Genomic DNA, 14,936 nt, shown 5'->3' with positions numbered 1-14,936 from the left:
ATCATCAGACCTGTCACTCCACTGCCACGAATGAGCCACAGATCCAGGACAAGTAAGCTGATCAGGTGCTCTCAGGGTCCGTTCACATTTGCAGAAGTAATTTTCCGGCGATTAACATGGAAAAATCACTGGACGCTGCGGCGGTTTTGGAGCGATCGCCATTAGCGGTGCTATGCATGCTAATCGCGAACCGCTGCATGTAACATGTTTGTGGTTAACGCTAATCGCAAACACGGCTGTGAGAACACTGCCGTAGGGTTACATGTTGTAGTGGTTTTGTAAAAACCACTAGCGGTTTGCCTTGAGCTGGAATCGCGCGATTCCCGCTCAAGTGAGAACGGGCCCTAAAGCTTTATCACGCTAACCACATGCTTGTTTCAGATGTGAGTCATACACTACTGAAGGCACATGGACAGTGGCGCCTAGTGATTTCTCAATGAAGAGCACAAAAATGTAAGGCTTCCATTTTGGACCACTGCTCATCGTGCTCTAGTGCTGGTCTTCTGACTATTATAGTTTGACGTGGAACTAAGGCTCACTAACAGGCAGTTAGAATAACTGTTGTAGGTGAGTGAGGGTCAGATTAGGGTGAGGCAATTTTTGGCTTCACCCTGTACCAAAATGGCTAACGCTTACAAGTCCATTCATTGTCAGCATTAGGCATTTTGGTGCAGGGTGAAGCTGAAAAATGCCTCACCCTTCTCCTGCACAAACTCCAGGCCCATCTTGATTACTATTTCCCCTCCGAGTTGTAGCTATCCGCTCCCCTAGATTACACTAGGCTTGCTGCCAGATCACTTCCCAGAGAGTATGACAGTGGACCAATGGACATGCAGATGGGTCTCATGCCTTAGTTTGTACATTCCTTTTCCACAGTATACAGTCCCAACCTCACAACTTTTTCAGAAAGCAGTTGCATTGCCATAGAAAGGAATGCATCCAGTCCAAAGTGCAACAGGCCTTTCATGGGACTGCTGGATTGGTACAGCGTATCCATACTATATGGATAGTCTGCTTCTTTGGCAAAGTGTGAACTGGCCATGATTTAGAATGTAATGAAAGTGTTTTTTTGTTTTTAAGAAGGAAGTCCGCAATGGGAGCCTTCATGTCTCTCATAACATCCAGTCTGTATATAGCGCAGTGCAGATTGGTGTGGGCAGGAACCATGGATCTCACATAAGCAAATTGAATAAGCTTTAATGAAAGCTGACCAACAGAACATATTGATCTAGCTGCAGTCTACACAATTTCCTGTCACATTAGTGCATGTTTAAGCAGCGCCTTTGCTGCAGTATATTGCCTTTGTAAACGTGATCCATCTTTCTATTGACTTGTATGGTTGAATGGGTTTGCACATGATTAATTTGTAAGCTTAAGCGGAGACCTGTATCTAGTGTAAACAGTAATTGAAAAGCGTTTGTAACGGCTACCGTGACTTCCTCTTATCTGTATTTCTCTGTATAGGGGCCTGAGAGGCTTTGTGGAGTCCAAAGAGATTCTGACCACACAATCTATTTAGAGCTACCTGCAATGAAATCATCTGCAAAGCGAGGTGTCAGCTGGCTCTATGATGATCGGCAGAATTTGAAAATGAAGTAATCATCATAGAGCCAGCTGACACCTCGCTTTGCAGATAATTTCATTGCAGGTAGCTCTAAATAGATTGTGTGGTCAGAATGTCTTTGGACTCCCCAAAGCCTCTCAGGCCCCCATACAGAGAAATACAGATAAGAGGAGCCGTTACAAAACTCTTTTCAATTACTGTTTACACTAGATGCAGGTTTTCGCTTAAGCTTACAAATTAATCACGTGTATAAATTTTTTTTGGCCTATAAGACTCACTTTTTCTCCCCCAAAAGTGGGGGAAAAAAGTCACTGCGTCTTATAGTCTAAATACAGGGAGTTCCTGACTTGTGAACGCCTGGCAATACAAACCTCCAACCAACTGCAATGTTGGGGTCTCCATGTACTGTGCCTATGCACAGGAGGACATCTGGACAGACAGGGGGCACAAAGGGGCATAGAGGACACAAGGGGGCGTAGAGGAGGACTGAAGCGGACACAGGGAGTCACAAAAGGTACAGGGGCATTAGGTACAAAGGGGGCATAACCCATGCATGCATGTCCCCTTCGTCATGCATGCATGGGTTTAGTATATATATATATATATATATATATATATATATATATATATATATATATATATATATATATATATATATATATATATATTTATATATATATATATATATATATATATATATATATATATATATATTTTTTTTCCCCTGGTTTTTTTGTCCTCTAAACCGAAGTGTGTCTTATGGTCAGGAGCGTCTTATAGTCCAAAAATGCGTGTTATATATATATATATATATATACACACACACACACACACACACACACACACACACACACACACACACACACACACACACACACACACACACACACACACACACACACACACACACACACACACACACACACACACACACACACACACATACATACATACATACATACATACATACATACATACACACACATACATATACATTCACACATACATATACATTCACACATACATATACATTCACACATACATATACATTCACACATACATACACACACATACATATACATTCACACATACATACACACACATACATATACATTCACACATACATACACACACATACATATACATTCACACATACATACACACACATACATATACATTCACACATACATACACACATATACATATACATTCACACATACATACACACATATACATATACATTCACACATACATACACACATATACATATACATTCACACATACACACACATACATATACATTCACACATACACACATATACATATACATTCACACATACACACATATACATATACATTCACACACATACATACACACATATACATATACATACACACACATACATACACACATATACATACACACACATACATACATACACACACATACATACACACACATACATACATACACACACATACATACATACACACACATACATACATACATACACATACATACACACACATACATACATACATACATACACATACATACACACACATACATACACACACATACATACATACACATACATACATACATACATACACATACATACATACACACACATACATACATACACACACATACATACATACACACACATACATACATACACACACATACATACACACACATACATACACACACATACATACACACACATACATACACACACATACATACACACACATACATACACACACATATATATATATATATATATATATATATATATATATATAGTTGGTTTTTCTGAATTCCTTTAACAAATATAAGGGGCAGCAGTATAAATCACGTTACCTGTCAATATTTGTTCAGAATTATCCTCTCTGTGAAAAAGGAAAACCCAATGGTGGTGGTGGATAGGTCTGTGGTATGGAGGTAGATCTGGGTCATTTTGTGCATAGGTGGTAGCTGAGAACAGCAAGGAACCAAGAACATTCCCCTTAGAGGAGGGTGGAGGAGCCATTGAAGGAGGTCGTAAAGGAAGGCTTTGAGAAGTAGCAGGAGAACCAGGCTAGATTGAGCTCTTAGATGCCTGCAGATTGTAGGGATTGGAGGAGCAGGGGATGATCAACTCTGTTGAATGCTGAGAGATTGAGTAGTAGGAGGATGGTATATTTTCTTTTGGACTTGATGAATGTGAGGTCATTGACGACTTTAGTGAAGGAAGTCTAGGTGGAGTGTGCCGGGTTAAATCCGAATTGTAATGTGCCCAATGGAGTTCGAGCCAAGGTATTGTGTCATGTGTTGGTGGACTAGACGCTCCAGGAGTTTGGAAGCAAAAGAGGAGGCGGGAGATACAGCAGTAGCTAAATGGGAGTGAGGAGGTTTTTTTTGGTGTTGCAGGAGGAAGTATGGTAGCCTGTTTGAAGTCAGAGGGGAAGGTACCAGTAGAGGTGGATAGGTTAGACAGAGGGGTGTGGACTGGAACCAGGATTGGGTAGTGTGGCAGGTAGATGGTCAGCTGAATCACTACATGGGCATGAGCGTGCTACTTTTATTGCAAAAAGGATAATACGTTTTATGGGAGCTTTTCAATAAGTTCTCTCCAGGGAACGTTCAATTAAACAAATTAAATTCAGCTTCAGTTGTACTTTAAAAGGTGTATATGGTAGCTAAAAGGGTACATCCTTTCTATAATGGGTTAACTTCTAACGAATGAAGCATTGTGCAGTATTCTGGTATTGTTACTCTGATATTAAATAACCTGGAATCTTCTGCACAGAAGATGGCCTGAATCCTCGTGAAATCAAGAGCTGTAATGGAATGGCATACATTATCTGGAGGATAATGCAAATTGTACTCTCGAGTTTTAGAAACCCATTAGTAAGTCCAATTTATGCATTTCCTGTAGTGTAGAAATCCCTGGACGCCACTAGCGCAGTTTAATATTGTAAGCAGAAGTGTAAAGAGAATAAGGAAAGCTGTGAAAGAGAGTGGTGACGATATTAATTGTTCTAGTTTTTTTTTCCATTAGGAAGCATTTAGTTCTAAAATGTAGTGCAGGCCACACGCTGGCAGATGAACCTAACAGATAACTGTCAGATCAGCAGAATTCACTAAAGGTGGCCATAAACTATTCTGTTAATGGTAGATCAGGTAAATTATTGATTGATCTCTTTTAGATAATGATCATTTAACTGTTCTGCCACTCTGCACCAATAGATAATAGACCAGATCTCAGCAGGAACATTGTCTAAATAATGCGGTGGTCCCCAACCTTTTTTGACCCAAGGCCCGCTTCAGCATCAGGCATTTTTTCCAAGGACAGTGTTTGTGTGTTCTTGTTCTACAGGCAGTGTCATTACATAAAGTCGTCCTGGCAACGCCAGCCCTACCTAACCACTATCTTCATAACCCGCAGCACTTTGGAATAGATCCCTTTGCACTGCACTGGGGCTGCTGCATAAGCCACCAGCACAAGGAACATTTGGAGTGACAGGTGGTGTGGAGGGGGGTACTGCCTGGGCTTCCTTATCTACTGGCACAGTCATTTTCTTACTTCATCTGTCTCCCCTCACTTTTACCTTTCCCTCCTCCCCTCCTCCACACAGCCCCTTTACCCTCCTCCCTACACCCACTTCACCCTTCCCTCCTTCCACCCCACACTCACTTCACTTCTCCCCACACTCTTTAATGGGCAACTGTAGTGAGATGAATATGGAGGCTGCCTTATTTATTTCCTTTTGTACAATACCGGTTACCTGGAAGTCCTGCTGGTCTATTTGATTGCAGTAGTGTCTGAATCACACCTGAAACAAACCTGCAGCTAATCTTGTCATATCTGACAATGTCAGTAACACCTGATCTGCCGCATCCTTGGCTAATGCTGGGAATACACCATAACTTTTTTCAGCAGATAGATGGTTCAATAGATAATTTCCGACATGTCAAATCTTGTAGTTCCTTAACAGCTGGAGGGCCAAGTTTGCCTATGCCTGGTCTAGGTACACAAAATACAATTTTCTGGCAGATATACTGTTAGATCGACTATTTCCAACATGTCCAATCTGATTTCCGATTGATTTTCCATTCACTTCTATGGAAGATTGATCGTAAATCAGATTGGATATGTTGGAAATAGTCAACCTGACTGTAAATCTGACAGAAAATTGTATCGTGTGTACTGTGCATAACTTTTATAAAACTCCTTTCTCCCATAGAAGTCAAATCACATGTTTAGCAAAATCACCCTGGAATATATCATAATTGGTCTTCTGTAACTGACCTGCTTCCCATGAGTACACACACACGCACGCACGCACGCACGCACGCACGCACGCACACACACACACTGTTCGTCCAGCACTGGGCTTCTGCAGCAATTAGGCCAGTAATTACTCTTCTAAGCTCTGTCTGCTGAAACTGGTTTCAGTTTAAAAGGTGTGTCTTTAAAGAGGAACTGTCGCGAAAATCTTAAAAATTAAAACCCATACAAATAAGAAGTACGTTTCTTTGAGAGTATAATGAGCCATAAGTTACTTCTCTCCTATGTTTTTGACATTTACAGTAAGTAGTAGAAACTCCATAGGGGATTCTCAGCATGGCCTTTATTCTTTAGAAAGACACTCCCTGAAAAAGATTTATACAAAGATGCTGACCAGCCTCCCTGCTCACTATACACTTTTTTGGCAGTTGGAGAGGGCAACTGCCATTCACTTAGGGCCCTTTTCCACTTGCAATCGCTAGCGTTTGCGCTGAACGCTAGCGATTGCGGATCAGCAAAAAGCAAAAAATTCCCGGCGCTTTCCCGACGTTTGCAATCGCGATTTTGCTATGCTATGCACTGCATAGCAAAATCGCGGCAAAAATCGCTCCGCGGCGCGATCGCGATCAAGTAAAAAACGAATCGCGGTAGTGGAAATTACCTACCGCGATTCCTATGTTAAAAAGCAAACCGTAGCAATATTAAAATCACTAGCGTTTTGCGATTAAGCTGTCGCAAACGCCATAGTGGAAAAGGGCCCTTAAGTGCATTTTGAAAATAAAGAAATCCCTGTGAACCCCCCCATGAGGAGATGGGCTAGTCCAAAACCTGCCTGTTCTGTCAGATTTCTACTACTTACTATAAGTGACAGCAACATTGGACAAAAGTAATTTATGGCTAATTTTACTCTGGAAAAAACATACTTCTTAATTATCTAAATTTACATATATTTTAAATTTTAAGATTTTCGTGACAGAGGTCTTTTAACCACTTAAGTCTGTCTAGACAGATATATCCGTCCAGATAGACTGTGCTGCTCCCGCTGCCTTCTGTTAGCCTTGAGATCAATGAAAGGGAACATTGTTCCCATTCATCGATCTAAGTCCCCGGGAGAAAATCGACGGCCTCGGCCGGGGTCTTTCTGCGGAAAAAAAATAGTTTCCCGTCCTCTTTGTAGTTCCTGGAAGCAAGATTGTACGCTTCCAGGACTTTTTGACTGTGGCCAGCTTGTGGCCAAATAGTAAAACTCCACCCACATCCATTTTTTATTAAATATACACATTGTTACATGTAATAATTAACTGTTTACCTCCTACACCAAAATTACCTAAATAAAATGTTTCATAAATAAAATTACAATTAAAAAAAAAACAAAAATACATAAATAGTTACTTAACCACTTCGGTACCAGCAGCCTCTGCCCCCTTAAAGAGACACTGAAGCGGAAAAAAAATTATGATATTATGATTTGTATGTGTAGTACAGCTAAGAAATAAAACATTAAGATCAGATACATCAGTCTAATTGTTTCCAGTACAGGAAGAGTTGAGAAACTCCAGTTGTTATCTCTATGCAAAAAAGCTATTAAGGCAGCCATACACTGGTCGATGTGCCATCAGATCGACCAGCTGACAGATCCCTATCTGATCGAATCTGATCAGATAGGGATCGTATGGCTGCCTTTACTGCAAACAGATTGTGAATCGATTTCAGCCTGAAACCGATCACAATCTGTTCAGCTGCTCCTGCCGCCTGTCCTCCCCCAAAGCATACATTACCTGATGCGGGCTCCCGGGCGTCTTCTCGGCATCTTCTCAGCACTGCACCCGCTCCATCCCGGCGCTTCCTGTGTCACTCCGTGACCAGGAAGTTCAAATAGAGCGCCCTCTATTTGAACTTCCTGGGTCACTGCAGTGACACAGGAAGCGCCGGGATGGAGCGGGTGCAGCGCTGAGAAGATGCGGAGAAGACGCCCGGGAGCCCGCATCAGGTAATGTATTTTTCATCGGATCGGCCGCCGCTAGCGACGCGCACTTTACCCGCGGGCGATCGAGGGTAATTTCCCGCACGGCGCGATCGACGGACCGATCCGATTTCGGGAGGAAATCGGATCGTCGGCGGCGTTTACCGCGAACGATTGGCAGCAGATTCGATCCCAGGATCGAATCTGCTGTCGAAACGGCCGGGAATCGGGCCAGTGTATGGCCACCTTTAAGCTCTCCAGTTAGTCGTGGAGAGGGCTGTTATCTGACTTTTATTATCTCAACTGTAATTGAACTGTTTACTTTCCCTCTGCCAGAGGAGAGTTCATTACTTCACAGACTGCTCTGAAAGACTCATTTTGAATGCTGAGTGTTGTGTAATCTGCACATATTATAGAATGATGCAATGTTAGAAAAAACACTATATACCTGAAAATAAAAGTATGAGAATATTTTCTTTGCTGCTAATCTTCTAGTAGTTATTCATAGTACACAACCAATTCATTATATCATATTTTTTTTTTCGCTTCAGTGTCTCTTTAAGGACCAGAGGCTGCTGGTACACTAAAATGCGCATACTGATGAATCGCTGCAATAATCCGTCGCTCCCGCCGGTCACGCCGCTCTGTCCCCGCTGCAGGCTGCTCTTTGCCATCTCTATGATGGCAGAGCGCTGTGCGCCGGTCAGGAGCCGCTTTCATTGGCTCCTGACCCTGTCACTCAATGTAAGCCAATGGGAACAGCTTACAGTAATGACAGGGCCAAGAGCCAATGCTCTGCCATCATAGAGGCTGCAGGGCAGCCCATTGCGGCGGGGGCGCGCGGTGAATGGGACGTAGAGTTTACGTCCGGTCAGAACCGCAGCGCCACCCGCCCGACGTAGATTTAAACTGAGTCAGTCCGAAAGGAGTTAAGGGTCTGAACTTTTTTTTAAAGATGCATGTCAAGTGAGTATAATACTATTTTTTTTTTTAATTATAAGCTTGTAAATAGTGATGGACGCAAATGAAAAAATACCTTTATTTCCAAATAAAATATCGGCGCCATAAATTGTGATAGGGACATAATTTACACGTGTGTAATCATCGGGACAATGGGCAAATAAAATACATGAGTTTTAATTACGGTAGCATACTATGTATTAATTTCAAACTATAATGGTCAAAAACTGAGAAATAATGTTTGTTTTTCCATTTCTTTCTTAAAATTCCTGTTAAAATGCATTTAGAATAAAATAATTCTTAGCAAAATGTACCACCCAAAGAAAGCCTAAATGGTGGCGGAAAAAACAAGATATAGATCATTTCAGTGTGATAAGTAGTGATAAAGTTATTGGCGAGTGAATGGGAGGTGAAAGTTGCTCGGATGCATAAGGTGAACAACACTGTAGGCTGAAGTGGTTAAAGCTAATGGGAACCTGGATTTAAATAAAAGAAAAGTCAGATATTCCCCTAAGGAGAGGGAAGGCTCGGTCTATTGAGCCATTCCTCTCCTCTCCCGGTGCCCTCCGTGCTGCGCTGGCTCCCCCATTCCAATCCCCCGCCGAGGGGACTTCGGAAGTCTTCGGGAGCAGAGTCCTCCCGAAGACAGGCGGCGCACACGCGAATGCGTCATAAAGGGCGCTCACGCGTGTGCAGTGTAGAGCGGCACATCTTCATTAGCACTCGGGCTCCCGAAGCATTTCCGAAGCCTCCCTTTGGCCGGGAGACAGCGGTATTTGACCGAAACGGTTGAATACTGCTACGGTGGAGCCAGCACAACAGCGGGGACCGGGAGAGGAGAGGGAATGCTCTATGGAACCCAGAGCCCCCCTCTCCTTAGGTGAGTATCTGACTTTTTTTTTTTTTATATATGGGTTCCCATTCACTTTAAAGACCTGTGTACTACAGTACTGTCTCTGCTGAATGCCGAGCTGCCTTCTGGTGTGTTTGTGGTCATGCTGACTATATGCCAAAGGATTCAGGTGACCTTTCACAATTGTTTGTAAAATCCTACTGGTAGTGAATCTAATTCTTTCTGCCTCCTACTTTAGGATTCCAAGTTGCCATCCTCCGTGCGGAACACACTCTTGGACCTCTTTGGACAGATAGAGAGAGAGTTTGAGAATCTTTATATTGAGAACTTGGAATGTAAGTAGTGCATTATTACACAGTGTTCTACCCAGATTTTTTTTCTAGCCGGGTGGCATGAAAAAGTAGCAGGGTGAGGCACATTGGGGGAATGCAGTGCTTGGGCAACTGTGCTCACTGCAAAAGAGCCTGGGGACAGTGTTGCCAACTCATCCCTTTAAATACGGAAGCTTATGAATTCTACATGTCTTGTGGCTAGTTAGATGCAGTTTAGGCACTGATTATCTGTGAGAAGCCCCAGAACCTGTATAACTTATGTGTCAGTATTTAAAGGGATGAGTTGGCAACCCTGCCTGGGGAGAACACGGATTACAGCTGGTTCACAAGGCTCCTAGATTTACACACATCAATTTTCATTGAAAGATGGACTCTGTGTAGCCTGTTCAAAATAATGGCCCTTATTTAATTGTTTGTTCAATTTCACACTTTATCAATATAATGCCATTAAAACCAGCAGCAAGCAAGAAAATGCTCAGAGTACGGAAAAGTTATTTTAAAGAGAAGATGAAAATTATCTTCTAGCGGAAAATGTTGGAGAAAGTGTATTGCATAAAGCTAATGACTCTACAACCAAAGCAATATAAGCAGTGCAAGGCAGAGTCCAGTTAGCGCCTAACAAAAGCAACAAATAGCCCAAGTTCAAGTGCAGTTAAGTAAGTAAAGCGACACAGTGCAGTGATCATTCACTGTACCTGGCCCCTGATTTCCCCTTGTCCACAGCTACAGCAACTATCCAGATTGTTCCTTGTTTTCTGTGTTACCACTCTAACCTGGCTGCTGGTCTCATGTTGCAGCAGTGTCAGAGTTTTTCTTCCTACTTGGTAGTACCTCCTACCAGCTGGTGGTGCTGATTGTAGACAGAGCTCCAGCTTTTAATTTGGTACACACTTTCAATTTTATTTGGCCGATCACTGACCAAGCTTACTTGCAAAATGTGTTCATAGTATCCAAAATCTGGTGGCCCTCATACTACATGGAGGCGGGTAAAATTTTATTTAAAGTGGATCCGAGATAAACTTTTACTCATTGCATAATTGTGTTCCTTTCATATTGTTTATAGGGCATTCCTCAAGCCACGCACTTTTTTGTTTTAATACTCTAATTCCCTATAAACTAAACAAGCCTCGCCCACAGCTTTTCAGAGAGCCTTGGCATTTCCAGACAGTAGCAAGGGTTTATGGAATCTCAGTCTGGGCAGGAGGAGGGGGAGGTGTTACTAGCCAGAGATTTCAGAGGCAGAGGGGAGGAGGAGGGGGGATTAGGTTTACACAGGCTGAGTGCTGGAGATGCAGAGCAGCTTTGCCTCTGTGTAATGTTTACAAACAACATGGCTGCTGTCATTGTAACACAGGAAGAAATAATCATTCTGTTGAAGCTGTTTGCAGCTAGATTTGCTGTGTAAGCTATCTAAACTTTAGATAAAATATATAGACAAGTTACTTGTTATAGTTAGTTATTCATCTCGGATCCGCTTTAACCACTTGAGGACCGTGGGCTTTACCCCCCTTAAGGACCAGACCCTTTTTTCCCATTCAGACCACTGTAGCTTTCACGGTTTATTGCTCGCTCATACAACCTACCACCGAAATGAATTTTGGCTCCTTTTCTTGTCACTAATAAAGCTGCTGCGATTTTTACTTTTTATTATATTCATCAAAAAAGACATGAATTTTTGTCAAAAAGATTTTTTTTTTAACTTTCTGTGCTGACATTTTTCAAATAAAGTAAAATTTCTGTATACATGCAGCATGAAAAATGTGGACAAACATGTTTTTAATAAAAAAACAAAAACCCATTCAGCCTATATGGATTGGTTTGGGTAAAAGTTATAGCGTTTACAAACTATGGTGCAAAAAGTGATTTTTCCCTTTTGAGGCATTTGTTTTCAAGATTACTCCTCACGGTTTAGGGCCCCTAAAATGCCAGGGCAGTATAGGAACCCCACAAGTGACCCCATTTTAGAAAGAAGACACCCCAAGGTATTCCGTTAGGTGTATGGCGAGTTCATAGAAGATTTTATTTTTTGTCACAAGTTAGTGAAAAATGACACTTTGTGGAAAAAAAAAAAAAACAATAACAAATCAATTTCCGCTAACTTTTGACAAAAAATAAAATCTTCTATGAACTCGTCATACACCTAACAGAATACCTTGGGGTGTCTTTTTTTCTAAAATGGGGTCACTTGTGGGTTCCTATACCGCCCTGGCATTTTACGGGCCCAAAACCGTGAGTAGTCTGGAAACCAAATGTCTCAAAATGACTGTTCAGGGGTATAAGCATCTGCAAATTTTGATGACAGGTGGTCTGAGGGGACGAATTTTGTGGAACCGGTCATAAGCAGGGTGGCCTTTTAGATGACAGGTTGTATTGGGCCTGATCTGATGGATAGGAGTGCTAGGGGGGTGACAGGAGGTGATTGATGGGTGTCTCAGGGGGTGGTTAGAGGGGAAAATAGATGCAATCAATGCACTGGGGAGGTGATCGGAAGGGGGTCTGAGGGGGATCCGAGGGTTTGGCCGAGTGATCAGGAGCCCACACGGGGCAAATTTGGGCCTGATCTGATGGGTAGGTGTGCTAGGGGGTGACAGGAGGTGATTGATGGGTGTCTCAAGGTTTGATTAGAGGGGGGAATAGATGCAAGCAATGCACTGGCGAGGTGATCAGGGCTGGGGTCTGAGGGCGTTCGGAGGGTGTAGGCGGGTGATTGAGTGCCCTAGGGGCAGATAGGGGTCTAATCTGATAGGTAGCAATGACAGGGGATGATTGATGGGTAATTAGTGGGTGTTTAGGGTAGAGAACAGATGTAAACAATGCACTTGGGAGGTGATCTGACGTCGGATCTGCGGTCAATCTATTGGTGTGGGTGGGTGATCAGATTGCCCGCAAGGGGCAGGTTAGGGGCTGATTGATGGGTGGCAGTGACAGGGGGTGATTGATGGGCGATTGATGGTTGATTGACAGGAGATCAGGGGGACAGATGCATACCATACACTACAAGCGGGGGGGGGGGGGGGGGTGTCTGGGGAGAATCTGAGGAGTGGGGGGGTGATCAGGAGGGAGCAGGGGGCAGTTTAGGGCATAAAAAAAAATAGCGTTGACAGATAGTGACAGGGAGTGATTGATGGGTGATTAGGGGGGTGATTGGGTGCAAACAGTGGTCTGGGGGATGGGCAGGGGGGGGGGGGGTCTGAGGGGTGCTGTGGGCAGGGGGGGGGGGAAATCAGTGTGCTTGGGTGCAGACTAGGGTGGCTGCAGCCTGCCCTGGTGGTCCCTCGGACACTGGGACCACCAGGGCAGGAGGCAGCCTGTATAATACACTTTGTATACATTACAAAGTGTATTATACACTTTGTATGCAGCGATCCGGGTGCTAGTAACCCGCCGTCGCTTCCGAACGGCCGGCGGGTTACAGCGCGAGGGGGGCGGAGCCAGTCCCCGGGGGAGGATCGCGTCACGAATGACTCGATCGCTCCGCCCATGCCCGTTCAAGGACCGCCGCCATTTGTACATGCGGTGGTCCTTGTGGGGTCCACTTCCCGGTCGCCATTTGTATATGCGGCGGTCCTTGCGGGGTCCACTTCCCGGCCGCCATTTGTACATGCGGCAGTCGGGAAGTGGTTAAAGTGAACCCAAGGTGAGATAAACATTTATATTTATCCTCCTCCTCCTGAGGCCGCTTGCACTCTACATGCGATTCCGTTTTTTTTTTTTGTTTTTTTTGTTTTTTTTTTATACGATCCTATTTTTGATTCAGATTTTTTTTTTTTTTTAAATAACGTAGTATGGATACAGAGGCACCAGAAGGATAAAAAGATCTAAAACGTTTAAAAGTGAGGAGGTAGTTGTGGACTTACCTCCTCCAGGCAGACACAAGAAAATGCCAATCAATTTTCAGCAAAACAATTTATTTGCGTACTCCAGTAAAATACGCGTTTCTCGGTAGTGACCCGCTTCCTCAGGCAATAAGATGAAGCATGTACAAAACAGGTCTGGTACTATGCCATGCAATTCTGTGTCTTTTACTAGTGCATACTGCATTGACTTGGGCTTTGTGTCCCTCTTTTTGTAAAGAAAAAAAAAAAACACTGCATGCTGCTACGTTTTTAATTGGGATCAAAAATCGGATCATATAAAAAAAAAAAAAAATAGTTAAAGTGGGTACACTTAAACTATTTACTTGTTGATTCAATACCGTACATAATGTAATATATTTTAGCCACTTTTAAACAGGGCTGTGGAGTCGGAGCAGTTTTGGGTGCCTGGAGTCTGAGTCGGGAAAAAATGCGCCGACTCCTAATGAATTTGTAACTGTAATTAAAATAGAAAATATGATAAAATGTTCTATTTCTCAGATAATGTATATATGTATATTAAAAATAATGTATATATACAATATATATACAGTAATAGCTGTGTTCAGTCCACAAAAATGAAATAATCCAATCAAAATTAGTTACTTGTGCTGCTTCAATAAAGCGGGAGATGTGGGGGTGTCTTGACACCCTGCAGAAAAGATACAGGAAACAAAAACGGGAGCCCAGTAGTGCAATACGTCAGAAATCAATGTTGTGTGAAAAAGACAGTAAAATCACTACTCACAAAGGAGGGTTGCATAGGGCAACCGATCACAAGAAGCAGGTGGAGATCACAAACCCGGCTGCACTCGGGGTGGTCCAACATGGACCTCGATGTGGTCGCTCTCTTGAAGAAAAAGGAGACAGGTGTCTACCCAGGTAGGCACCACGGGTGTTCTGTCACCACCCCTCGCACCAAGTCTGTGCTGGGGTTAATACTATGCACATAAAGGGAAAGAGGCACCCAAGTAGGATAAACTTCTAAAAGCAGTTTAAAAGCGAAAAAGTAGTGAGGTGTCTTACCTCAATGACGAAATCCTTGTAAACATACAAAAGATTTTTGAGCACAGGCAACGCGTTTCGCGGGTCCGAGCCCGCTTCCTCAGGCCAATACAAGTGCCTATAACGGT

The 14,936-nt window shown here is 43.0% G+C and overlaps 1 protein-coding gene across 8 annotated transcripts in view; it reads left to right on the top strand.

Annotated features, from left to right (window-relative positions):
- The window catches only part of WDR37 (WD repeat domain 37), a 248,229-nt gene that overhangs the window by 129,126 nt on the left and 104,167 nt on the right, over positions 1-14,936 (top strand). For all 8 annotated transcript variants that reach the window (XR_011020768.1, XM_068235817.1, XM_068235816.1 and 5 more), the window contains one exon: positions 9,856-9,952. Coding sequence is in view for 7 of the 8 variants with exons in the window: in XM_068235817.1 (XP_068091918.1) it covers positions 9,856-9,952 (97 nt within the window). In the remaining variant the exon portion in view is untranslated. The remainder of the gene's footprint in view (positions 1-9,855; positions 9,953-14,936) is intronic.

Source organism: Hyperolius riggenbachi, chromosome 5, assembly GCF_040937935.1.
Source record: "Hyperolius riggenbachi isolate aHypRig1 chromosome 5, aHypRig1.pri, whole genome shotgun sequence".
Taxonomy (NCBI): domain Eukaryota; kingdom Metazoa; phylum Chordata; class Amphibia; order Anura; family Hyperoliidae; genus Hyperolius; species Hyperolius riggenbachi.
The sequence above is the reverse complement of the archived record's forward strand: the minus strand, read 5'-3'. Positions and strand labels throughout refer to the sequence as shown.